The sequence below is a fragment of the Protopterus annectens genome, chromosome 5.part0 (assembly GCF_019279795.1).
Source record: "Protopterus annectens isolate FY-2018-M chromosome 5.part0, PAN1.0, whole genome shotgun sequence".
NCBI lineage: Eukaryota > Metazoa > Chordata > Ceratodontiformes > Protopteridae > Protopterus > Protopterus annectens.
The window spans coordinates 458,589,279-458,616,634 of NC_056735.1; the positions used below are offsets into that span (position 1 = coordinate 458,589,279).

Below are 27,356 nucleotides of genomic sequence, written 5' to 3' on the forward strand. Positions count from 1 at the left end.
AACTTTGCATGTGCCGAGGAGTAACCTTGGCATGTGCGCAAAAGTGTGTTGAACTTTGACTTCCATGTTAGTGTGTTGACATTAGCCACATCAACTTAACTTCAATTTGACGAGAGCCAGTATAAATCTATGTCATTTGCCCGAGTGTTCATTTGACTTTAAAAGAAGTCAGTGTACATCAGTAATGGTCATTTTTTGCACCCCACTGCTTCTGTTGTCACACTTCTCATACATACACATATTAATTGCAGTGTTGCATAAACTTGGACAAAAAAAAAAACACAACACAAAGTGAATCAGTGCTAATCCACAAACACATACTGCTAAAGATCTGGAATACGACACAATAGTGACCACTACCAATCCACATACAGTCATCTAGACTCACTTCCCTAAAAAGTCTTACAATCAGAATCAACACCATCACATACTGTCTACAGACTTCAACACCTTTATATCAGTTGTGATTCAGTCGCACAAGGTTTCAGCTTTCACCCAGTGGTGTTTGACCACTTGTATTCTAGTAAAATGAGTATTCAACTAAATTACATAGACCCATATATACACATACATCTACTGTATGTATATAAGTATGTATATCTATGAAAGTGAATTTCATGTCTGTGAAAACTCAATCATCTGTCAAGGAACCACACACACACACACACACATATATATATATATATATATATATATATATATATATATATATACAGATATATATATATATTTATATACAGATATGTATATACACTACCATGGCTTTATTCAAGTTCATTTTTGTCAAATTTGACTATTGGGTAATAAAACAAATTTTGCATGTACTGATAAATAATAAGGTAAAGATCTGGTCCCTACTTGGATTACCAAAAGGACAGGAAACACTCAATGCTAGCATATGTCAGAATGCAGCAGGTATAAAGGTATCTTCACTACCTGACCTCTGAGGACCTGATAGCCATTATTCCCTCAGACATGCACATTACCTGAAATGGTAGCCCTTCACTACATGCAAGGTGTTTATCATTCTATCCATACTAACAGGAGTGACTAGCTTATTTTTACAGGTGTTCAACCAGTGACATTTTACTTTTTTTACTTAAGATGAACCAAATCTGGTAATGCTGCTTCATTTCGCTTTACATATTGTAACCTTCCATACAAATATTGTTTCTACCAGGATATATAGAGTGGTGGCAAGCAGTGTAGCACTGAATGACGACAATGAGCAGGAAACTTGCGATGTTTTGGAGACCTGGGTTTTATTCTTATAGTCTGCAGTAATACATTATGAGACTTGAAAGTCAATAAACCAGGCCAAGACTATTGTGTTACCCTTAAAGCCAAGGACGTATATACAGTTGGTCTTATCCAATTAAACAGAATGAAAAAATGAAGTTTTTGATTTTTCTTTTTAAACTGCTGACCATTTTAGCTTGTATTTCTGATAAAGTTCTGTGTAAATAAATAGGACAAAAGCGCTAAAATACAAGTTTGTGTCAGGAAGCCTTGCCGTGGTGGATTTAGTGGTGTTGGATTTGTTACTGGTTCTCTGTTTCGTGAATTTGAGTTATCTAGTTTTTTTTCATTTGTGGCTGGAGAGGTTTCAACTCAAGACACCCTTTTAAATTTGACCACAGATCCTGTACCTGAGGATTTTGTGGTTTTGACTCAGCAGTTTCAGTGATTAGCAGTTTTTTTGGATGAAATGATTCTAAAAGTAGCATGTCTGTACCAGGACCGTCCACTATGAATCCATGGGAGTCCAATTTTTCTAGAGAAGGAAGAGTTGCACCTGGCTATACTTTAGCTGGATTAAATATAGAAATGGACAGCTGTAGTCCACCATTGGAAAATATAATGAAGAATATCCTAAAAGACATCATCAATCCATTTTCTTCTAAGCAGAAAGTGATTTTACGTCATACTGTAAATTGTGTAGGTTCGAATTTAACCACTGATGTCTTCGAGGTAAAAATGATTTAAACAGTTGGAATATCTTGTATTACTTAGAAGAGTGCATTAGACTGGAATGTGTACCCCTGGGACTCAATGTTTTTAAATTTCCCAATGGCATACAGTATGAGGATGCATTATATGATGAACTAGTCACTGATTTTAATAAAACTGGTATTTCAAATTTGCAGTTGCTTATTAGTAAATATCAAAAGGACATTGGGACACTCAGAGAGCAACTAGTGGCTTTGGACAAACAAGTTATGGATTACAGTTGTTTCTCCTCTTTTAAGGCTCTGTATTCGGGGCTTGCTGCAAAAACAGGCAGACTTAGAGCTACTATTATTCAGAGGATGCAACGTAAGCCAAAGAGAGATTTGGCAGCTTACAGAACAGGAACTGCCTACCCTATTAAGTCTGCATCTGTTAGCACACAGTGTCAGAGCACATTACAACAGAAGTCAGTATGGATGCGAACAATATTTCAAGTTGTGCTCATACTTTCACCAGTCTTCTTCATGGTTATCAGTCTCACAATGTTGTAGAGCACTCCCTTGTTCCCCAATGTTGTCCCTGAGTCCTTTTTTAGTTCATCCATCCGGGACAGTGAGAACTCCAAAGTGGAATTCCAATTAAAAAGAAAAGAGAAAGGGAAAAACAACATGAAGAAGTAGCTGGTTTTGGAACTGTGGTATTAAATTTGAGTAAATTTCCCCTTAGCAAACATCATAAGGCCGTTCCAAATAAAGGTTTTTCCTTTATACTAATTCTGCAAATATTACAAAATTGTTGACTGACTTTAAACTGTACGTTCGAAAACTTAATTTTCAGTAAATTATGCAAAATGTTCCTGAGACTTGAACTGAGAATGAAAAACAATTCAAAAGAAATACTTTCAATACAGCATTTTGTTTGTGTCTTTCGGCATTTCCCAGTTAGGGGTCGCCACTGAGGAATTCCGGTCTGCTAATGATTGGCAATTGATTTTTACGTGTCGAGTTACCAGCCCTGACACACAACCTTCAACAAAGGTATGCCCATTCACGCATATCTCCACGCAGAAGACGCTCTAGCTGAGAATCGAACCAGACAGCGTCTTACTGTGAGGTGACAACGCTACCACAGCACCACCACCGCGGGTACTTTCAATCCAGCGTTAAACACCAGTTTACACGTTTAATAATTTATGCAAGGATGACTTTAGAAAACAACTGAGGATTAAGCCTTTTACATATAATCTTTCATTTGATGAGGTATCTGCGTTAAAAGAATTATCTTCTTATACTCAAATCAGAACTATGAAGGCTGATACGGGGGAACAATACCGGTAATGAGCACTGATGACTACAACAAAGCGATTTTAGATTTGCTTGCTGACAATTCCAGCTACAAGGAAGTGTCTACGGATTACGTTCATAGAAGTTTTGCATCCACTGACAGTGACAGTTTGACCTTTTTAGTCAGGGGATCTTTAATTTATGTGTTTACTTGTTCCTCCAGGTGGCACACCCAAAAATGGCCATATTCTTTGGCATACCTAAATTAGACATGGACAGATTAGAGTCTCCCTTTAGACCAACATTCTGGGTTCTGTAAAACTGAACCAACTTCCATCAACCTTGATTATTTACTGAACCCATTAGTCCAGGAGTCAGAGTTTCTTCATGACTCCTGGCATCCTCTTGAGTTACTGAGAACACTTTCAGTGACTGAGGAATTCTATTTTGCCCCACTTGATGTGACATCTCTTTACACATGTATAGAACAGGAAAATGGCATTGAAATGGCTTGGTAGTTCAAGTACTTTCTGTACTTATAAGATAAACACCATTTGCTACCTGCTATATATTGTGTTCGAGAACAATTTCTTCTGTTTCCTTAACAAGTTTTATAAACAAATTTCTGGGGTCACCATGGGGGCATGGGTGGCCCTGGCCTTCACAAATTTAGTGATGGCCTCATGGGAACAGAAGTTCATCAAAACTCATCTGTTGTATGGTAAAGTCATTTTTTATTGTAGATACATAGACAATTTGTTCTTTCTTTGGAAAGGTTCATATGATGAGTTTTTGTCATTTGTGGAACATTTAAACAACAGCATTGATTTCCTCAGATTCACTATTGGTGCTTTTGGTATGACTTGTAACTTCTTAGACATCTCTCTGGTGTCTGATGTTTTGCACCAAAATTTTGTGAGAAAAATTTATAGAAAAGAAACTTCTGTGAATCATTATTTTCACCGTGATAGTTTACATCCTTGGTGCATGAAGAGGGGTGTCATCAAGGGTCAGATAATATGGCTCAGTAGGCTGACATCGGATGATAATGTGTTTCTTCAAGAATTAGCTAAATTGAAGAACTTTTTCGTACTTCAAGGGTACAAACCTGTCTGGTTGAGTGTCATTCAAAATTAAGTCTCTCTACTTTGCAGATCCATGGCACGACCCATTTTAAGCTTCCAGATGAAGGTAGAGGTTGGAGGTGGGATTGTCACAACCAATCATTTAGGTTACAGACAGGCTTTCCCTATCCTATTTTGACAAACATGTCAATTATTAAAGACATTATTTGGGACAACGGAAAAGTCATTACTGGAAATCCAGATTTGCCTAAGGTGATTGGTGCAATACCACATTTACTTATAAGAAGTCAAGTAATTTCAAAGTTATTTTTGAACATAAGGTCTCGCACTGAGTTTTGGATACAGGCACACCTGGCACTTTTCGGTGTGGCTACTGTAAACAGTGCAGGTTTGTTTTGGATTCTTCTAGTCTACATCTTGAAGCTTTGAATACAGACATTTGGGCAACAGACAGACTTTGACTGTAAATCCAAGTATGTAGTCTATCTAACCCACTGCGAATCATGTCATTGCTACTACATTGGGAAAACCATTAGATGTTTAGCAAGGAGGATTTATGAACGTACTCTTGTAATATGTAAAAAAGATATGGACATTGCTTTAGCAAGACATGCTAAGCAATGCTCAGACTTTAAAAAGTTGACATTTTTTGCCCTGGATAATGTCATGGAGACAGATTTTGGTGGGGACATTGACAAATTACTTTTGTACCGAGAATTGACATGGCAGATCTGACATAGATCAGATCGCCTGCCCGGTTTAAATGAACACATCAATATGAAATGTTTTTTGTATTTTTAAAAATTACATTGTTATTTTTTGGTTTAACTTTTATTCTTACATTTACGTGTATTTTCATGTTCATGTTTATAAGATTTTAGTGTATACACTTTGTTTTTTTTAAAGTGAAATATTTTTACTTCGAATGGGTTTAGTATACTGATTTCAGCAGCCAATCAGTTTGCTAATTTGCAAACACACATTTTTGTTGTTAATGTGATTGGTTCTTTGTTGTCAAATTACTTTTATGATTTTCTTTTTAAACTGTTGAACATTTTACCTTGTACTTCTGATGAAGTTCTGTGTAAATAAATAGGAGAAAAGCCTTAAAATACAGGTTTGTGTTGGGAAGCCTTGCCTTGGTGGATTGAGTGGAAAAATGTTTATAAAACAAGCACAATATTGAAGGCTTTTAAAAAATATATATTTTTCTTAAGATGTTTTCCTGTTTCTAGTCATGAGAAAATAATAGCTATGTTATTTCTGATTGCTACAATAATGTTCTGGGTATTTACAATTCCATATATTTGGAGAAAATGCTCCAAGGAACAACAGAAAAAGGCAATCTACAGCTGAGGTATTCTTGCAGTCTGAGCCACCCTGGAAAGTGACCATAAATAATTAAGCTTGAGTTACATGATTACCATATGTTTGAGCTAAAGTAAGGTCAGTTAAGAAGTTCCTTAAGCATACAGGCTTTCTTCTCTGTGAAGGAAACAGATGAGATGAAGAGCTGAGGACTTGGGAAACAAGCTCAGACTGAAGAACACATCTTCTCTGACTACGAAAAGCTGAGGGGTGCAGATACAGAAGTATATGAAATTACTGCTACCAAGTTTAGGATATATTCATGGTAGTATACAGGGAACAAGCATTATAAGGAGTACAGAACTAATTTTTGACCATCCACACCTTCTAACAATATCTCAAGAGTGAGCTAATGATCATAAAGACCACATTAACCAGGATTTTGATAATAGAGGAAATAGAGGCTAAACGAGATATAAGGTCCATGGCATGTCTTGAGAAACTGGAATTACTTTTGATTGACTTATCTTGAAGAACATAACTATTTAGTGAGGAATCTGACACAGACTGCATAAGACTTTGGCCAACGGACATACACTATGTTGAGATGGGTTACCTATTGTATTCTCAAAAGCTGACAATGTCAAATCTGACATTGTCGACATGTGAACAGCAAAAGTGCAGAACATCGAAAGGGTAAACAGAAATCTCCGTAAGGGGAGATTTCCATTTACTTCAATGTAGTGCGGTCTTGGAGTTGGTGTACTTAAGTAGCAGGGGGTGTGGGGTGCAGGGGGGCTTGCCCCCCTGCCTACACCCTTTAGATTTTCTTTTTTTAATTTTTTCTGAACATTCAAAATTTTAATGGTTCAATCATTAAAGGTTGACCTTTAGTGATTCGAACCATTAAACTTTCAATGTTCTAATATAGACCCGTTGAGATGAAGCTAATTTCAATAGCTTTTAGCAAGGATGCGTCCTTTCTCATTACCTTTCCTGAAAAAGTAGGCCAACAGACTCTCTACCATGAGAAGGATTTCTGAAGCCGCTAACAGACCAGTTTCTCTAGAGAAAAGGAATAATGACGACTGAACTGCATACACATTTTGTTTTAAGATATTGTCATGGAAATTACACTGGTGTACAAGCACAGGCCTTCATCATGTGTTTCATAGTCTCACACACACACACACACACACACACACACACACACACACACACACACGCACACACACGTGCGCGCAGACACACACACACACACACACACACACACACACACACACACACACACTTGTGCATTTAAAAGGCAGGTTCCTTAACTCTGTGCATTCAAAGGCACGGCCATTACCAGATTGATGAGTCTCTCTTCAAAATATTGTCAACAATACATCTTAAGTGCTTGTCATGCGTTTCCCCTCAATGGCTTAAGTACTGCGACATACTGCATATTCATTTTTTGTGATCCCATGTGGTTACCACACTGTGTAAATTTATTGTTGCTTTAATGATGTGAATAGAATACCAACGTACTGTAAAAAGTGTTTAGACAAAAGAAATTACAAAAGTAACTGTGAACTGTTCTGGCACAGGTGGTTTCCTGCACAGCAAGTGTAATTTCATGACCACCTGAACATGCAGGTATGATCAACAGCAAATGGTTCTGTACACAAGGCTACTTTCTGAATTTAAAGGCTGCACCATTAGCAGAATTACTCAATATATAGCATATGTCAGTTTCACCATTAATGACAGGAAGTTTTAAGTATGTAGCAGAGTCTAAAGCTGTTTTTTTCCAAACAATATTGCTTCACTGAAAAAAATATTAATTTCTGTGGGTGTGTACCTAAAATGCATGTACTTGGTAGGAAAGAAAACTGTATCTTTTATTTAAGGAAAAAAGTATATTTTATTTAAGGAATAAGAAAATGTGACTTACTTCTGGTTTTAACTAATATATCCGCCACAGCTTTCTGCCTGCCTCATTGCTATCATTTCAGTTAGGTGTGTCTATTTTGTTACCTAGGTCTACCTCATTTTATCTGTGCCAGAAGCAATCAAAGCAGAGAAGATCTTTTACAAGGACGAGCACTACCCAACCATCCAGCTTTCACATGGCATGCTGCTGCAATCCATAGCAGGAATTACTCTGCTGGTTTTGTTAAGATTAGCCACCAATTCAGTCCAATCATAAACCTAATTAGTCACTAGTGCAGTCCAGCAAAACAGAAAATAGAGCTTTTAGCAAGAAGAGGTGTTCAAATCCCAGCTAATTGCTGGCCTCCATTAAGTGAAGCAGCCTCCACAGTAGAATCTGGATAATTGGTGAGCAGACACTGTAATCCATTTCAAAACCTAGTAAAAATATGTTTTTTTCCCCCACTCTATGTAGAATGCTGCTAAAAGACTAGGTATAACCATGCTAGAATCTGCCAAACGAAGCAAACAAAAACAGTTACTTAAAAAAAAAAAAAAAAAAAAAACGTAGGGGCAACAGCACACAATTGCTTTTTTTAAGCAGAAGAAATCCCTTTTCAATTCAAGCTATACCCATACAATTTCGAAAAGCTCCTTGAGTCTCAGGAAATAAATCTAAAGAAAATACACTAAAATAAACAACGTGACACATAAAAATATGCAGTAACTCTCCATTTCTTGTTGGCTTAATATTTCTAGAGAGCAGAAGTCTGACGTTATTTCAGTTTTCTGTTGCTAATTTATATGGCCCTAACTTTCTGCTTGCAATGTTCTTCTTCTGAACACATGAGCACAATGGAGACAAAATTAACTAAGCTAGGGAGTGTGATACGTAATGGAGTCATCACAAGGTAAAGATTATCTAGAATATTGTCTCAACGTAAAAGTGTGGCACATACTACAAGCCATTTGCTGGTACTATAAATGGCCCACCATGGAAACCTCAATGGCCTAATGATGGACAACTGCAGTCAGTTCAACTGGTGTATAAGATTATCTTTATGCTGCCACAACTGATTGATCTCTGCATCCCTACCATCTGTACTTAGGAAGGATCTTACAATAAACACAGTGCTGTATGCGACAGTGCTCTACTTAGGAAGGAACACAGTGCTGTATGTGACGGTCCTCTATTTGCTTCTCTCATCCCATCTATCTGTCTGAATTAAGAAAGATCGTGTGTGACAGAAGCAAGCTACCTGAGAAGGCAGTTTGATCTTTAAGAGTAAAGTGCGCCTTTGGTTTCCCACCTCATCAGGATGCTGTGTCCTCTGCAGTGTACAAGCCTGCTGAAAATACCAAAGCTTTACCCCCAAGACGGAGTAAACAAGCAGAAGACACTGGTGAAATTTACTAACAGTACCCTACATGATGTGAACTTTTAAACCCTGGCCAACCTACTCTCTATATGCGTGCCCCCTGTTGTGATTCCTGACACTTAAAAGATGCGATGGCTCACTTATTAACCCATAATGAACATATCTCTTACCACCCTAATTAGTGTAATTACCATTCTACCTTCCCTTAAATTTCTATACTTCCTCTATTTTTCTACTCCGTATGCTAGCATGTCACATGATTTGGAAATATTACTGTTATAATCTGAACTGCACAAATGTTTTACACTGTACTAGACTGTTATATCATGTATATTCGCTAGGTACTACACTGTGTTCTCTGTTGTGCTTATCATGTGTTACACTGTGTATCTGTCTGTGTATGTTATCCCTGTATGTAATCATGCAGCTTTTCTCTCTGGGCCTCTGCTGAAAGAGGACACATTTTCTAATTGGACTTTCCCAGTACACAAATGTAAAATAAATAAATTAATAAAAATGAAAATGTAACTTCTGCATAAAACAGTGAACTCTGAATTTCACTGTTACACCTTTTGAAGTGTTTTTCCAGCCTTCTGCACCTGGCCACAAACCTGGGGCCTGTACATAAAACTTCAAGACTGCTGGCCTTCGGAGTAGGGGAACAATGAAGATAATGCAGTCTCAGAATTAGTAGATATACTCCGCCAAAACTGCACATAAGGGATTATCCATGTTAATCACCTGCTACTATTACAGAAGTGACTATAAAGCTTAGTGATTTGAATGGCAAACTACTGACTGTTCCACAACTTTAAAACTAAAGTACAATCTGCATGTAAAAACACCAAACTTCAAAGCTCTCTGTCATACACAAAGTATTTTTGGGCAAGCCTCTCTGCAGCCACACAACTTATATACAGTAACTCCAAGATCACTGTATCAAGGAGGAGGAGGAATTATCTGAGATACAACATTTTTGGACCAAGAACATTCTTCTCCCAAATGCATTTACATTTTCAAAGTTGCAAGACTCATTGTATGGAGTCTCGAAACAACAGAAATCCAGTTTGAATCTGTCAGTCCATGCTGACAATCTACACATTCTGTGCAAATTCTGGTGGTGGTGGTGGTGGGGGGGGGGGGTGGTACTGTAACTTAGCTCAAGCTGACGTATTTTAAAAGTAAATAAACTAACAATCCTGCAGTACTTTGAAACAAAAGGGCAAATTAGTGAGAAAGTTGGACATGCAGCAAAGCCAGTTTCCAGACACACTAATGCACTTTGTTTCTCAGAGTTTTCTGAAAGGTATAGGTAGCTGTTTTCACCTGCCCCATCCAGAGATTTGTTTTCCCCAATTGTTCAGTTATACTGAAGAGTGCTGTTGCCCTTACAGTTTTGTGGTTTAGTAATTGTTCAGGTAAGTGAGTTAACATTTTGAAAAGAAAAGGATGTTACCAAAAAAAAAAAAAAAAACCCAAAAACAAAACAAAGGAAGGGAAAACAGCCAACAACAGAGTGATGAACATGAAGAAAATGAACATAAAGGGCAGGACAGTTGTACATTGCAACAGAAGTACTCACGCAGAATCTACTGGCCAGAAGTTGATCAGAGTAACAGGACTGCAAGACAAAAAATGTGGAGGTGAAGACAGAGGCAGTAGAAACTTAGCAGGATATATTATAAGATGATAACATATAAAAATGTAAAAACCATCAGACAAGATGCAAAAGACTCTAAAAGCTGCAAAAGAAAAAGGAAAAAAGGCTAGAAAGATGAGCAAGCTCTTTGACAATTGCCATAAAATGGCTGTGCATTTCAAGGTAATGACAGAGCTAAGCTATACACTGGCTTCTGTAATTCATTCTCTTTGTAATTGGGCTTTTTCCACATGTAATTAGAAGTTGGTCTGCAAAAGGACTTAAACTATAACCTTTTTAACACTTTCTTTTACAAAAAACATGACACATACATTAAACCTACAGAATCAATGGACAGACGTGGAAGGAGTTTCATCAAATAAAGCAGTTTTAGACACTATATGAGTGTACCACATTTAGATTTCATCATTCACTATACAGTGCATTATTTGTATATGATCTCTGGAGAAACATATCACAAAATAATACTGAAAACAATTTCTGCATTCTGTGACGCAAACAGTCTGCTCCTGCTGTCTTCCATCCCTGTACACAAAGTATCTTTTTAAGATGCAGTGACAGACAGCAGTAGAACAACAAATGATTACATAAAGATTTACCAGTCCATAAGGTGTTGCAGCAGGCAATGTATATAGAACTGACATCTGTCAAGGCAGACATACTGTAGTAAAAAATGTTGATGTTATGGACTACTTCTTGCATCAGGCACCCTCATCATGCGTCATTATGACAAATTCTCATCTTTTGTTACTTTTAATTCACTGGGAATGACACTCCCTGACACAGAACCATACTAAGATGCGTAAGAGCACACTGATCTTAGGAAGTGGCTTTTAGAAAGGTCCAAGTTTAGTAAAAAAATACTAATCAAGAAGAAGGCTGGAAGGCTGGAAATATTAATAAACAAAAGTGATATCAGATACCCAGCACAACAATCAGGGATAGCTTTCTGGGCAGTAGGACTATATGGCAACTTTTCTTTAGTATCCTTGTCTCTGCCCCTTGGGCTTTTTTTGGCCCCTAAACTCAATGGAGCAACATTGACTTTCTCCTCAGTTTGTTTCAGATGTGCTTTCACAGGAAACAAATCAAAACAACTAAGAACAGGAGCTTTGCTGTTGTACAAAAATGCTTCCTGAGGGAAGGGATACATCATGCAACGATTGCTTAGGTTTTGAAAATGTATATAAATGACAGGCATCACTGATAACAGTTACTTATTAAACTCAAGCTTTGACTTCAGGACAAGCAGAACAAAGTGAGTCCCAAACAGACCAATGGACTCTCTGGGTGAAGAACCTTATGAAGCAATAACCTTCAGAAAGTGGACTTTACTGTAATGAGAATGTCTTATTGAAATAAGCGGACACATACATCCTACAAAAAGGCCTCACAGAAATGGACAACTAGTGCCGGAGTCACGGCCTTAAACTAAATGCCAAAAAATGTATAGTCATCCCCTTTGGGAAAAACAAAGTACCCACAAATTATCACATAGACAGCAACCCACTGAGTACGGAAAAAGTAATCAGAGACCTAGGGACCCAAGTCGACAGCGACCACTCATTTGACACCCACGTTGCCAAAGTGGTTAGAAAAACATTCTACCTTGCACACCTCATCATGAAGGGATTCACATCCAGATCCAAGGATGTCATTGTACCCCTATACTCCTCCCTCATCAGACCCATGATTGAGTACAATGCCTCATTTGGTATGTACCTCACCCGGCATTTGCAACAGCTGGAGAGACCACAAAAGTACCTCACCAAGAGGATCAAGGCTCTCCAACATATGTCTTATTCTGCCAGACTAAAGAAACTCCAGCTCTATTCAGTAGCATACCGCCTGCTCAGAGGTGATCTCTGCCTGACGTACAAGGCCATGTCCAATCAGGATCTGATGGACATGCTCCACCTCAAAAAATCCAAATCTATCAGGACCACGAGAGCTAAAGACTTAAACCTCGGCACAAGTATGAATAGGACATGCTGGAGGGATAGATTCATAACCCAGAGGCTTCCCATGCTTAGGAACAAGATCCCAGTTCATGTTAGGCAGAGCCCCTCACTGACTCTCTTCAAGAGAAATCTTGATGAGTGGATGGGAGATCGTAAGTTTACCCCAGGGGTCACATCTGTGTCACTACTAGACAGGGGCACAGTAAACTAATTCTATTATATAAGGGGACCTTCATTGTGTCACTACTAGATAGAGGCACAGTATTCTAAATCTATTCTGTGCATTTTTGTACCATTTCATGGGGTGGCGAAAGCCACATCACTATGGCTAGGCTTACAAATGCCCCAGGGCAGATAGCCTAGTACTAAACTATGAAACTATGAAACTAAATCATTGTTGCAGTGTAGTTCCTGACATATGTGAGTCATCCATTGATGATTGACACACTGCTCTCCAGGCATTGAAGATGGGTGGACTAGGGTTAAGTTTCTCCCTATGTGAAGACAAAAGCACTAAGAAAGAAAGAAAGATGAAGTCAGGGAAAGCAGCTGGCTCAGATGAGGTCACAGCAGATATGATAAAGATGCTGGGTGAGATGGGGAGAAATGGCTCCTGAGGGTACTAATAGCAGTGTGGAGAGAAAGGCATATACCAGATAACTGGAGAATAAGCATGCTTGTGCCAGTGTACAAGAACAAAGGGGACATCCACAACTGTGGGCAGTACAGAGGCATCAAACTCCTACCACACTGCATGAAAGTTCTGGAGAGGGTGACTGATAAATGGATACACAGAGTAGTAGAATGTAAGATGAGAGATGAGCAGTTTGGATTCAGATCAGGATGCAGCACAACTAACCCCATGTTTGCATTGGGACAGATACTTGAGAAGAAGCTAGAGATGAGGAGGAAAGTCCAACTGGGCATTCCTATACTTGGAGAAAGTATATAACAAGGTCCCAAGAAAGCTGATCTGGGCAGTACTGCGGTGGTTTGAAGTCCCAGAAACATTGGTAGAATTAGTGCAGGCTATGTACAAGGACCCAGTCACTCAAGTACGAACAGTGTTCGGAGTCACAGAGGGGTTCCCAGTGGGAGTGGGTGTACACCAGGGTTCAGCTTTGAGCCCACTGCTGTTCATACTTGTGATGGACTACATTAGCAAACAGGTTGGAGAGGACAGATCAACAAAGCTGCTGTATGCAAACGATGTGGCAGTACAGGTAGACTCTGAGCTAGAACTTCAGCAAAGGATAGGAGAATGGAATGCAAATCTGAAGGCACATGGGATGAAACTAATCACAGATAAGACGGTGTTAATGGCAGCAAATTGAGGAAATCAGAAGAAGCTGAGAATAGAGACAGAAGGGAAGACAGTGGAACAGATAAACAGCTTCAAGTATCTGGGAGGGGTGGTTGAAGAGAAGGGTAGTCTGAATGAAGTGGTCAAAGCTAGAATGTGAAGGGCTGCAGCCAACTGGCACAGAGTATTAGGTGGAGTCTATGATAGAAGTTAATTGGATAGTTAATTGGCTGATGGACAGAGCCCATACTGTGAAGGTGGCAGGCACATCCTCAGAGACCATGAAAGTAACAAGTGGGGTACCACAGGAATACATGCTAAATCATTGTTATTCAGCATACACTTCTTTGATGTCCAAATCAAAAATGGGGAACTTCTGTCGACAAAACAGCTGTTGACTTCTCCCACAACTGACCTACGTGATGACTCCCATATGTATATATATATATATATATATATATATATATATATATATATATATATAGAGAGAGAGAAAATATAATCTGTATGTATTTACATTTACTCTCCCCTCCCCCCCAACATGCACACTGTATAGGTGAATACACATCTGTGTCTTATTTGCAATACATCCATTTCATAAATTCTGTGCATTTATACTTAGATTTTAGTGAAACATATAAACAATGCTATAGATAAACATGCCTGTCATTTTCACATTAGACCAAGTAACAAAATATTGCTTTAACAATACTGGAAGCTGAAATAAGACGCAAACCAAGGTTACTAAAAATCCTATACTGTAAGTGCACTTTTTCCATGTTGCACCAATGGGTTTAGCTGAGGAAATTGCTTTATTTGAATACAATTTGTTTGACCTAATCTTTTGCTCTCAGCTGCATACAGAGGCCGGGCACAACATTACTAAATCTATAACTCAAGCCTGACTTGTTTGCCACTACACATTCATTAACATTTGTAAATTTATAAATGCCACTACTAAGACAAACACAATTCTCCACAGACACTAAACAGAAATGAACATTTTTTTGTCCTTCTAGAAATGATTGTTCTCAAAACACTTATTACAGCAGTTGGGAAACAAACAGGTAAGCATAGTGTAATAACACAATCATTTCTTTGGACAGCAAGAGTAATAAAATAAATCTTACTTTAAAACTGAAATATGTAATATGTAATCCCTACAGCAATATGTGTAACACCCATGCTAGCTCTGTGGTATAAAGGGATAAAGCCCTCTCCATTGCCAGGTGACTAGGGTTTGATTAGTGAGGTGCTAGCAAGGACAGGATGGGTGTGCCCATCCTGGATGGATGGTGTGCAACTCGACGTATGTTATAGTTTATCCCTAGCATAGACTGGGGACCTGTTGAGGGCATTAAACATAGAACTGCCACAGCTGCATGGTAATATACCAACAACACTGTCCCGGATACTAATTATGGGTTGGAATTTAGTCCAGGGGAGGGAGGATAGCTCAGTAGACCTAGTGGACTAGTAGAGGTCCTGGGGGCAGTTGATTTTCAGCCATGAGAAGCAAAGGACAGTGAAAAGAAAAAAAAAAACACACAATGCTTGTAACATCCATAAATAAAATAAATAAGAACAGGCAAGCTCTTGGCGTAGATCAATTTACTTGCTCTGTCCGGGTAGGTAATGAACAAACTCTTCTATTACACCTTTCTACAAAAACAGAATATCATTTTTAAAATACTGTTTTGTAAAGACATGTTAGGTGGACACTGCTCCTTTAGATAAACTGCAGCTTTGTTCTAATCTTCACAAAAAATATTTTCATCCAATAATACTAAGGTGAGTAAAAAAAGACTTCATGCTCCAATAAGTGCAGACTTAGAGAAACCTGGTTCTGTTTTACGGTTCTGCTTGTATTCTGCCCTTGAGATGCAGTACCCTGCAGTAATGGTATGCGGTGAAGTACTTCTCATAACTCATCAGTTACACCTGGAAGCTCAAGATGGCCATGGATTAATTACAGACATCTGTATCTACCACCAGTAATTTGCACACTCTAACCCCCTCTAGCCTTCTCTGGTTTCTGTTGTCTTACAGACTTGGAAGAATCAGTCCCGGCTACTTCCTTTCCTCCAGCCAATAACTATAAGCAGTATTTGCTTTTCTCTTGTGTCACTGGTTGTTGGGAGGTAGTCCACAACTGCAGCTTCTCCCTTTGTTCTCTACTTTCTGGATGGTTCATGACACATCGACCATAAAGTATGGAAGAAATATTGGTAAGATATGTTACTACATCAGCTGAACATATGGCATTACAGGATCATGCAAAATAATGTTGCAACTCAAGTACCTTCCATCTTTGGAAAAGCAACAATAATGTTAAGGACATGTCCTAAACTAACTTAATGCATGTGCAATAATCTTATTAAATAAAATATATACCCCCATCCATTACTGGTAATTTGTCAGGAAATCTGTAATAAGACAGTGCTGCAAGGTGCCATCCTGGCAATAAGGGAAGTTTTTTTAGAATGGCCATTTTTAACTGCAATCTTCCACACCGAATGTAAAATGACATTAAAAATTGTTCTACGTACACACACCCTCCTGCAAACACCTGTTGGTGTATCTTCCAAGTCTTTTATTTTGCTGTACTAAGAAGTTCATCCTCCACTTTTAGCTTTGCAAAAAGCTGCTCCCACCCCTCAGGACGAGTATAGCTAGCTAATACCATGAGACTCTCACCACTTCTCCCCACTTTGACTCTTTAGCACCCATTTGTTACTCAAACCTGAGTTGCCAGCACTGCAGATGACAGCTTTCCATCTGCATCAGTGAGTCAGTTAATATTTAGTCAAATTTTAATACATTTTCAAAATAACTATTTTCCTATAAAACTAGATTTGAAATCAGAATTTGTACAAAAATGGAACCTCCAACTGCTGCACAATGTCTGTTTTTGCACAGTTAGTTCTGAGTGGTATTACCATGGTAAAATACACCACTGGCACAGGAGAAGTAGCAAGAAAAAGGCATTTATGCCACTGTTGACAGTAAGAAAGAGCCAGTGTCACATTTACAGATCCAGGAGTTTTGTAGCCAGTGTCACGTTTACAGATCAAGGAGTTTGTAGCCAGTGTCACGTTTACAGATCCATGAGTTCGTAGCCAGTGTCATTTTACAGATCCAGGAGTTTGTAGCCAGTGTCACGTTTACAGATCCATGAGTTTGTAAGCCAGTGTCACGTTTACAGATCCATGAGTTTGTAAGCCAGTGTCACGTTTACAGATCCATGAGTTTGTAGCTAGTTTCAATTACTTAAGATATTTTTTTGATTCATAGCAGAAAACCATTGCACCCACATATATCAGATTTCACAGGCATGAGTAAACGTTCAAATACATTACTAATTTAAATACCAAAGAAGTGGCTCTGAAACACAGCACAAACAATGTGCTTACTTTTGTCTCCCTAAAACGTTATCTGCAAAAAACAAAACTGTGGCAACAGCACCTATACATATGGTGAAACTCAATGTAGTACAACTGTCACACACATGGAGAAACTCGTTTTAGCAGAGCTGCTACTTCTACAATACTGTTGCCTAATAAGCACTCACATGCCTATCATAAAAGTGATCAAACGAAATGAAACGAGTGCTGTACTTGACATCTTAAACAGTAAATGAACCTGCTTTTCCAGAAATGGAAGCAGTGTAAACACTAGAAACTACAATGGAGGGCTGAAACAAAAGGAGCCCTACAACAGTTAAAACATTAGACAATAAGGGAGCAAATGACATCAGCTGTGCACAGCTGCATGGTGGCTTTGCTCTCTCCCTGGATAAAATCTGCATATTAATGTCTTCAAGTGTGGTCACTACAGGGTCAGACTGATCTACTGGTTCAGCCCAGCAGCAAACAATACAAGCACTATTTTAAATGGCAAAGAGCTACAGCAGTACTGCTTTTATTCGTTTTCTCTACAAAGCAGTTTTAATTTCCAGAGTGTTTTTAAATACTTATGACATGAAAGACTACTTTCATTCTCTCATCCCTCTCAATTTTCTTTTCTCTCCTGCAGCTCTGCTCTCTCCCCTTCAGAGTCCTTATCTTGTTAGTTTCCCCTTCCTTTCACACTTTCCATTAACTGCCTTCTGCTGTTACCTTTTATATGACAGTCTATCACTACTCACTATTATTTTTTTAAATGACAGTTGAAAGCATTTGAAATAAGATATATTTTAATGCTTTAATCCTTTAGGTTGAATTTATGTAACCTACCAAATTTTTCGTTGTTTCAAGAATTCTCTATATTACACCATAGCCAAAACACCTAATAAGGCACACCACAATGTATATTTGAAGTTTAACAACTGTTTCCATTACTCACTAAAGAATTAAAATGTCAGAAGTAGCTTGCAAGCATTTTGCTCTCAGTACTGTGATCCTCTTCCCTCACAGACATAAGGGGACTGCAAAGTGCTCCTGGATTTAAATGTGTCCTTTTATTGTTGCATGTCATAAATGGCATACTGATACATACATAGTGCTCCATTCTGCTACTGGCTAGTCAGCCAAGAGCTACAACAAATCACCTTTTGTTAACATCTCCCCCAGCTAAACAACTCATATATTGCTCTGGAATGCTGATGCTGAATTATGAGCCAATGTTAGGTGTCCTGAAGGTGTTTTTATAATGATTTTTGTTTCCACATTCTTTGCATTTCAATTAGCAAAGCAGTGCTTCACATAATTGATGTGAAGAATATGGTCACTCAGTTCTGGTCTGGTCCAGTGGACAGAAGTATAAAGCCTTTACTGCTCTCCAGATGCCCCAGGTTTGACTTGCGGAAAGAATAATGAAGGGACAGGAAGGGATGACAGTGAGTGGCTGGTGCTGGCTTGCCCATTGTTGTGAAAGGAATGCTGCCTAGGCACACTGTAATAGCATTAAAAGCCAGGCAACTTCCACTTTGCATGTGATATACTGCTTGGTTGTGAGGTTGCACATATGCAGAAGCATGCATGCCAGCACCTCCTGTAAGCAGCAACTGTGCAGTTTACAAGGCTGCCACAGGGTGGGATTGAGGGGAACAGGGCATACTCCTCAGCAGCAGTATGAAGTTGTACCGGCATCCTTGATCAACTCACCAGCTCCAGACATGGGTCAGGCTAAACCCACGAGAGGGTAAGGCAGGTCTAGCAGACCCAGTGAACAAGGAGAGAAGGGCTGATGGTCAGCTGCAGGGATGAGAACAAAGAAAAAAAAGTTTCTTCTTAGGATCAAGAACAGATGGGAATATGACTCTTTCATTCATTCTGTCAGTGGAATTTATCTGTACTTCTTACCTGGAAAGGAAGAAGAATGAAAGTGACGTGAATTTCTCTGACATCTATTGGACTGTCACAGCAGGGTTTGCAAAAGGTGGTGGTGCTGTGGTAGCGTTGTTGCCTCACAGTAAGACGCTGTCCGGTTCGATTCCCAGCTAGAGCGTCTTCTGCGCTGAGACATGCGTGAATGGGCGTACCTTCGTTGAAGGTTGTGCGTCAGGCCTGGCAAGCCGGTATGTAAAAATCAACTGCCAATCATTAGAGGACCAGAGTTCCGCTGTGGTAACCCCTAACTGGGAAAAGCCAAAAGACACAAACAAAGCCTCATAAGTTCTAGAATGTGTCTCCTTTCTATGATGTGCAAAACCCACTTGGTCTATGTGATGAATTTCTAGGTTACAGTGAGCCAAGAAAACCAATCTACTAGCTACATCTGGTGGTAAAAGTGGAGTCAGGACTGCTGAAGAGCAAATGGGTAAATGATACCTTATGAGACTCCAAATGTGGCTCAGGAAAAGGCAGGGTGACTTGCTGGTTGGTTGGTCTCATCAATTCTTGGAAGCTCTTTGCCAGCTTAAAACCTGAAATGCACTGGCAAAGGGTGGTGGTGGTATTTATTTATTTACCAGGGTAGTGTAATAATGCAGCTACAATCAATCATGTAGGCAAGCTGTTTACCTTGGTGCCTAGCAGTCTCTGGTGAGCTGCAATTATTAGCAATGTAGATAAAAAACAAATCCTGGAAACAATTCTGTCAAACGGCACAGAAGCACAAATACATAAAATGAAATAAAAAAAGAACACCACGGCTAAAAGAAAAACTTTAATATATGAACAGAGGCCTAGCAGCCACTTCTTCAGACTCAAATAACAGCAGCATTCTTCTCCCTATTTAAAAGAAGTCAATTAGTCAAATTAAGAACTCCATCCTCTTAAAGACACACAGACCAATACAATGCTAATACACTATCAGTACTTAGTCAAAATTTTACAAAGGAAATACAGCAGCTTAAAACCACACATCTCAAAAATTTTTCATACATAAAAATCTATATATAAAAATATATATAAAAAATATCAATGAGGCAGTGCCCGTGCACGCAACAATTGTTTAATAGATACCATGCCATTTATTCCTAGTGTCTTTACTGCATTAAAAAAAGTAATACAAGATAATTCAGCCAACTCAGTCTTATTCCTAATATCACCCCCTCTAATGTTATCTCTCACAATTTCCAACACAAAAAACTTAAAACGGTGCTGGGGCCCACCAACTGTGACATGACATGTTGAAGCACTGTTCTCTTTAAAGTTCCTGATGTCTCCAACATGTTCATGGATACGTTCCCTCAAAGGTGGTGGTGCTGCAGTAGCTTTGTCGCCTCACAGTAAGACGTTGTCCTGTTCGATTCTCAGCTAAAGCATTTTCTGTATGGAGACATGCGTGAATGGGCGTACCTTCGTTGAAGGTTGTGCGTCAGGCCTGGCAAGTCGGTACGTAAAAATCTACTGCCAATCATTAGCGGCCCGGAGTTCCACTGTGGCGACCCCTAACCGGGAAAAGCCGAAAGATACAACAACCTATGTAGAACACAAAACAGACCTCACAAAAACTAAAATAAATAACATTCCTCATTTTGCAGTCTGCATAAAACTAATAATCAACCATTACTCCCATCTGTGGATGTCTAAAACTCGTACCTGTATAATGATGGGAGGTTAGCATAATGGTTAAGGTGTTTACCTTACAGATACAAGGTGCAGGGTTTTATTCTTTATTCTCAGATGGGGTAATTGGCTAGGCTTAAAATGGCCCTCAAGGGCAGTTAGCCTAGTACTAATCTATGAACCTATGAACCTAAATATATTCACAGGCAGTGCAACTTCTGTAGGGGTGCGTACCATATCTTTGTGAGACAGGGAATGTCCTAGTCAGTCCTTACCTATAACATAACTGCCTCTTCAGTGAAAGATTATTCCTAAACGAAAACCTAGGCCTTTCACTAACCACCTCTTTAACCTCCTCACACACTTCCAATATACCCAATTCTTTTTAATGATGTCACAAAAACCACTGACATCACTCGAGAAGGTTATAGGAATCCTCACCGTTCCTGCACTAGCACGTCCATGTTCAGACACTTGTCTGCGAGTTTACTCAGAGAAATACAGTTGACCCCTAGGATCTCTCTCCTTCAGTAGCTAGGTAATACTACTACCAATCTCTTTCTCAGTATATCCTCTATTCAGAAAATCATTCGTAAGCCCCATTAAAGTTACCTAAAGTTGCATGTCATCATTGTGCAACTGCATCATTCTCAAAACCTGACCTCTGAGTACATTCTTGGCAACATGGTGTGGACGCATGCTACTCTTGTGTAGGACTGCATTCTTCTTACTCTTTTTCCTAAATAAGCTAGTACATACATTCCCTAAATCAGACTTTATTACAGTAACATCCAGAAAGTCTATCTCATCTATACTGTATTTATATGTAAACTTCAAAAAAGTCGTAGTCTTAGAAAGGTAATGGATGAACTGGGGGATTCCACAGAAAAAATATGTCAGCCATGAAACGAATGTACCAAGTCACATAACCAAAAAAACTCATTGTTGTGAAACACAGCATTCTCCTCCCAATGTAATAATGCTAGATTGGAGTAGCCACTGGCACAAACAGTGCCCATTGCCATGGCAACCTTCTGCAGAAAAAATTCACTACTGAAAACAAAAACATTATTCTCAAGAATCATTTCTAATAGCATACAAACTAAGTCAATTTTATCTGGGGACATATATCTCCCTGTTAACAATTCCCTAATATTATCAATGCCCCAATTATTTGGGATAATGGTGAGCAGGGACTCTACATCCATAGTAACAAAAACATAATCACCAGTAAGTCCAGATCCCCTCACATTAATATACAAATCTGCAAAAAAGTATTGGTATCTCTAAAAATTGTCCTTGTCTGTTCTAATACTGGTCACAAAGTCTTCTCCACATAAATAGACAGTGGTTCAATAGCCCACCCTACACTGGAAACAATTGGTCTCATTGGTGGGCATTCCCAGTTCTTATGCACCTTTGGAAGGCCATACAAGACCGGAACCACAGGAGATTCAACAGTAAAATACTTATACAAATCCTCAGAGATGATGTCAGTCATTAACAAGTTAAGAACCAGAAAAGAAACTTTCTCCATTACTCCAATCACAAGTGCTTTAGAAAGCACAGTCTAAGTGGAAGGGTCTCTTACCAATTTCTGCATTTGCTCAAAATGAAGTTCCTTATCCATTACCACAACTCCCCTTCCTTTATCCACTGGCCTTATCATTAGTGAGGACCAATTTTTCAGTTCATGTAAAGCTCTGTACTCATCCATAGTAAAATTATAGTAAGGCAGATGCCGGTAAAACCTCTATGGATGTGCTGTCCACTCAGGCATGTGCAGCTTCCTCATAGGTACCCGCTTTATCCTGTCTGGCAGAAGCAGATGCCTCTGCCATGCCGATGTCTGCCACAGGCTGAGGTATGGGTGGTAGAGGCGCAGTAGACGAGCTACGCTGCATGGCTTTGGCCCTCTTCTTGGGAAGTTCTAATGGGACGTCAGATGTGCCTTCCATCACTAACACAAGTTGCTTTAACTGCTGGTTTTCTAGGTAAAGGTTTAGAGCATGCAGACGGTGATGTAAGGTCTTAGGGACATGACAAATAGGGCAGTTCTCGTGGTCCTGTTCCTTACCCAAATAAATAATGCACTGATCATGGGTGTTTTTGTGGGGAATCTGCCGGCCACATTTACACTTGCCCCTATCGGATGACATGAACAGACTAATATAAAAAGAAGGAAGACTGAAAGGTTCCCCGATGGGATACTTATCTGATAATTTGTAATCCTACGTCAGCAAGTAGCAGGAACACCTGGTGTATGACTGGTGGCTCAAAGGTTCTGAGGGCTTCTGCGTGCAGACATCACTTTTATGGCCCAGGTTCCTGCAGCCATTTCAGATGCCTGACGCACCTTGAGAGACTGAAAAACTTTGGAATACTGGCTAGACGTACCCGAATGGAAGAAGGGTAAACCCACATGTACAATACTGCAACAATGGAATAGAAGGACATCATGGTAGATCTTTTGCTAGATCTGCAAATATTTACTAGGAATGTATCTTTGAAATTAATGTTTCCTAGGCAGAATGAGAGACCTAATATGTTTTAAAAAGCTGAGTGTTTTTATACCTAAGATCAACCCGGTTGTTCAGAGTTTTGTCACTGTTTGGGAGAATTAAATAAGAAAAGAGTTTGAAAGTGCGTATAGTCCTGCTTACTATAATTTGACTATGGATGAGTACAGAGCTTTATGTTAACTGATAAATATGTCCTCACTAATGATAAGGCCAGTGGATAAAGGAGAGAGAGTAGTGGTAATGGATAAGGAACTTTATTTTGAGCAGATGCAGCAAATCGGTAAGAGACCCTTCCACTTATACTGTGCTTTACAAAGCACTTGTAAATTGAGTAATAGAGAAAGTGTCTTTTCTGGTTCTTAACTTGTTAATGACTAACATAATCTCTGAGGATTTGTATAAGTACTTTACTGTTGAATCTCCTGTGTTTCCAGTCTTGTATGGCCTTCCAAAGGTGCATAAGAACTTGGAAAACCCACCAATGAGACTGACTGCTTCCAGTATAGGGTGGGCTACAGAACCACTGTTTATTTATGTGGAGAAGACCTTTGCAACCAGTATTAGGACAGACTAGGACAATTTTGAGAGATACCAATACTTTTTTGCAGGATTTGTATAGTACTGTGAGGGGATCTGGACTTACTGGTGATTATGTTTTTGTTACTATGGATGTAGAGTCCCTGTTCACCATTCTACCGAAGAACTGGGCATTGATAATATTGGGGAATTGTTGTTAACAGGGAGATATATGTCCCCAGATAAAATTGATTTAGTTTCTATGCAATTATTCTTGAGAATAATGTTTTTGTTTTTAGTAGTGAATTTTTTAAGCAGAAGGTTGCCGTGGCTATGGGCATAGCTTGTGCCAACAGCTATGCCAACCTAGCATTATTACACTGGGAGGAGAATGGTGTGTTTCGCAACAATGAGTTTTTTTGTTATGTGAATTGGTACACTCGTTTTGTGGATGACATATTTTTTCTTGGGAATGGCCCAAGTGAATTGATTCCCCCAGTTCACTGTCTACCTTTCTAGGACTACGACTTTTTTGAAGTTTACGTATAAATACTCTACAGATTAAATAGACTTTCTGGATGTTACTGTAAGAAAGCCTGCTACTAGCTTATTTAGGAAAAAGCATGCATCCACGGCATGTTGCCAAGAATGTACTCAGTGGTCAGGTTTTGAGAATGATGCGGATGCACAATGATGACACACAACTTGAGGTAGCTTTAATGGAGCTTAAGAATGATTTCTTGAATAGAGGATATACTGAGAAAGAAATTGATAGTAGTATTATTGCCCAGCTACATAAGGAGAGAGATCCTAGGGGTCAACCGTATTTCTCTGAGCAACCTCTCAGACAAGCGTCTGAACATGGGCGTGCTAGTGTAGGAATGGCGAGGGTTCCTACAACCTTCTCGAGTGATGTCAATGGTTTTTGTGACATCATTAGAAAGAATTGGGGTATGTTAGAAGTGTGTGAGGATGTTAAACAGGTGGTTAGTGAGAGGCCTAGGTTTTTGTTTAGGAATGATTTTCATTGAAGAGACAGTTATGTTATAGGTCAGGACCGACTAAGACATTCCATGTCTCACAAAGACATGATACGTACCCCTGCAGAAATTGCACTGCCTGTAAATATATTTATAGAGGTATGAGTTTTAGACATCCACAGACGGGAGTAATGGCTGATTGCAAGTTTTATGCAGACTGCAAAACTAGGAATGTGATTTATTTTAGTTTCTGTAAGGTCTGTTTTGTGTTCTACATAAATAAGACTAATCGATAGTTGAGGGGAACGTATCTGTGAACATGTTGGAGACATCAGGAACATTAAAGAGGGCAGTGCTTTAGTACATCATGTCAGAGTTAGTGGGCCCCAGCATCTTTTTAAGTTTTTTGTGTTGGAAATTGTGATATCAGGAATAAGACTGAGTTGGCTGAATTACGTTGGATTACATTTTTTAGTGCAGTAAAGATACCAGGGGTAGATGGCATGGTATCTATTAAACAACTGTTGCATGCATGGGCACTCCCTCATTGATGTTTTTGTATATATTTTTTTATATATATTTTTATGTATGAAAAATTTTTGAGATGTGTGGTTTTAAGCTGCCATATTTCCTTTGTGCTGATAGCGTGTTAGCATTGCATTGGTCTGTGTGTCTCTAAGAGGATGGAGTTGTTAATTTGACTAATTGACTTCTTTTGAATAGGGAGAAGAATGCTGCAGTTACTTGTCCGAAGAAGTGGCTACTAGGCCGTGAAAACACTTACTCTGTTCTTATATTAAAGTTTTAAAGTTTTTCCTTTAGCCATGGTGATTCTGTTTGTTTTTTTACTTTATGAGCTGCAGTTACTGCCATGCACTTGGTAAACTCTCTAGGAGCTATGCTGAAACCAAAAGTCTGACCCTGACCCAGAAGCACAAGGACCATTTTCCATTTTGGACAACTTTTACGTGCAAACAGGTCTTAAATATCTGTAACTAAGCAGAAGGACTTCTTTTGCACAAATTCATTTAGGCCATTCATGTCTAAAATTGGCTCTGGATCCTAAGACATCTCTGGAGAAAAATGAACTCTGAGCAAAAGTTGTGGCCTCTGGACTGCTGGGATCTCCTGGGAGTCTCATTTTGTAATAAGAAGGGTTGCTACCTCCTTCACTGCCTGCTTCTTTTAATGAGGTGGGACATCCTGTATGGTCTTCCTTGGGGGGGGGGGGGTGCTTTATGGAATTGTGTAGCCCTCAGTATTATGCTCCTTACCCATTTGGCTCTTGTGATGTTGAACTACTGGTGTGTACAGAAGGACAGCCACCATTAGCTGTCAGAAAGAGTCCACCAGGGAAGGCTTCAGGGGTGGTGCTGGACATTCATCAATCTGTCACAATCCTTGGAATGGCAAACATTTCCACTGCCACTGCAGGCATTATTTTCATTATGAGAAATCACTGTGCACTGCGATGAAGCTGCATGCCATGCTCGTTCCTCTGCATTTGAGAGAACATTCCCTGAGGAGGGTGGAACTGGGCTGCCAAAGCAGCTTTATTCTGCTCCTTCATACTTGTAAGGTGCCTACCACTGTAAACTTTCTTACTGAACTGGAGGTGCAAGCCAATGCACAGTAATGCTGGAGGCCATTGGCTCTGACTGAATCTTCAGCCATGCTGCAGGCCAAAATGACTATGTGGTTCACTAGCACAGATTGTGTCCATCATCTAGGTAAGCATTCCTGTTTTCCTGCCTCATTCAGAATGTCTTTGGCTACACTATTTCTTTCATAAGGTTCCTACTACTGGATGGAATGGAAGATAGAGCTCTCCAAAAAGAATTGTTAGAACTCTGCATCTCCTGTGCCCAGGTTGCAAAATGTTCTTTGCATCATGGCTTTTATGCTTTAAAATCATCTAGCAGGGCAGCAGCTTCAGGGCTGGATATTAGGAGATACCACAAAATCTTGGATGCAGCCCTGGACAAGGATTTTCCTTTCAAACCCAAGACTCAAGTTATATTTTAAAAACTGGAGGACAATGTGAAGTGCTTTCAGATTGTCAAGGAATTTCTGTAGGTACAGCCCCCGAGGTTTAGTAGAAACTACCGTATTAAGTCACGGCCCATTAGCATTTCCCAGACGAGATAACAGATGATGGAAGACCAGAAGAGACATATCACACACACAACAAAGATGATGTCAAGCTGACCAGTGACCAAGGCTTACCAGACACTGTCCCCAGGGTCCAACAAGAAGCAGCCATGACTCAACCCGGCAGCTCCCTGACCCCCCCTTTAAGTGCTCCCTGACCCCCCCCCCCCCTTTAAGTCACACCTCAATCCTCTCCCCATATCTACCTGCAAACCAAGGAGGAATAATTTCCCTTTTCTTAGACTAGTGACTAGATATTACTCAGGGCTAATGGGTCCTTAAAAATCATAAGAGAAGGTTACAAGATGAATTATGTTTCCCCTCCAGTGCCAGCACATTTTCCATGTATCCCAAAAAGCTAGCACAGGGAGGCGCAGGCCCAAGTTAAATT

At 39.4% G+C, this 27,356-nt stretch overlaps 1 protein-coding gene across 11 annotated transcripts in view; it reads right to left on the reverse strand.

The window, feature by feature from the left end:
• The window catches only part of DMD (dystrophin), a 9,298,038-nt gene that overhangs the window by 114,730 nt on the left and 9,155,952 nt on the right, over window positions 1–27,356 (reverse strand). For 9 of the 11 annotated variants that reach the window (XM_044072398.1, XM_044072401.1, XM_044072394.1 and 6 more), the window contains one exon: window positions 10,502–10,540. The exons of the other annotated variants lie outside the window; for them this stretch is intronic. In XM_044072398.1, the coding sequence (XP_043928333.1) occupies window positions 10,502–10,540 (39 nt within the window). The remainder of the gene's footprint in view (window positions 1–10,501; window positions 10,541–27,356) is intronic. 11 annotated transcript variants of the gene reach the window in all.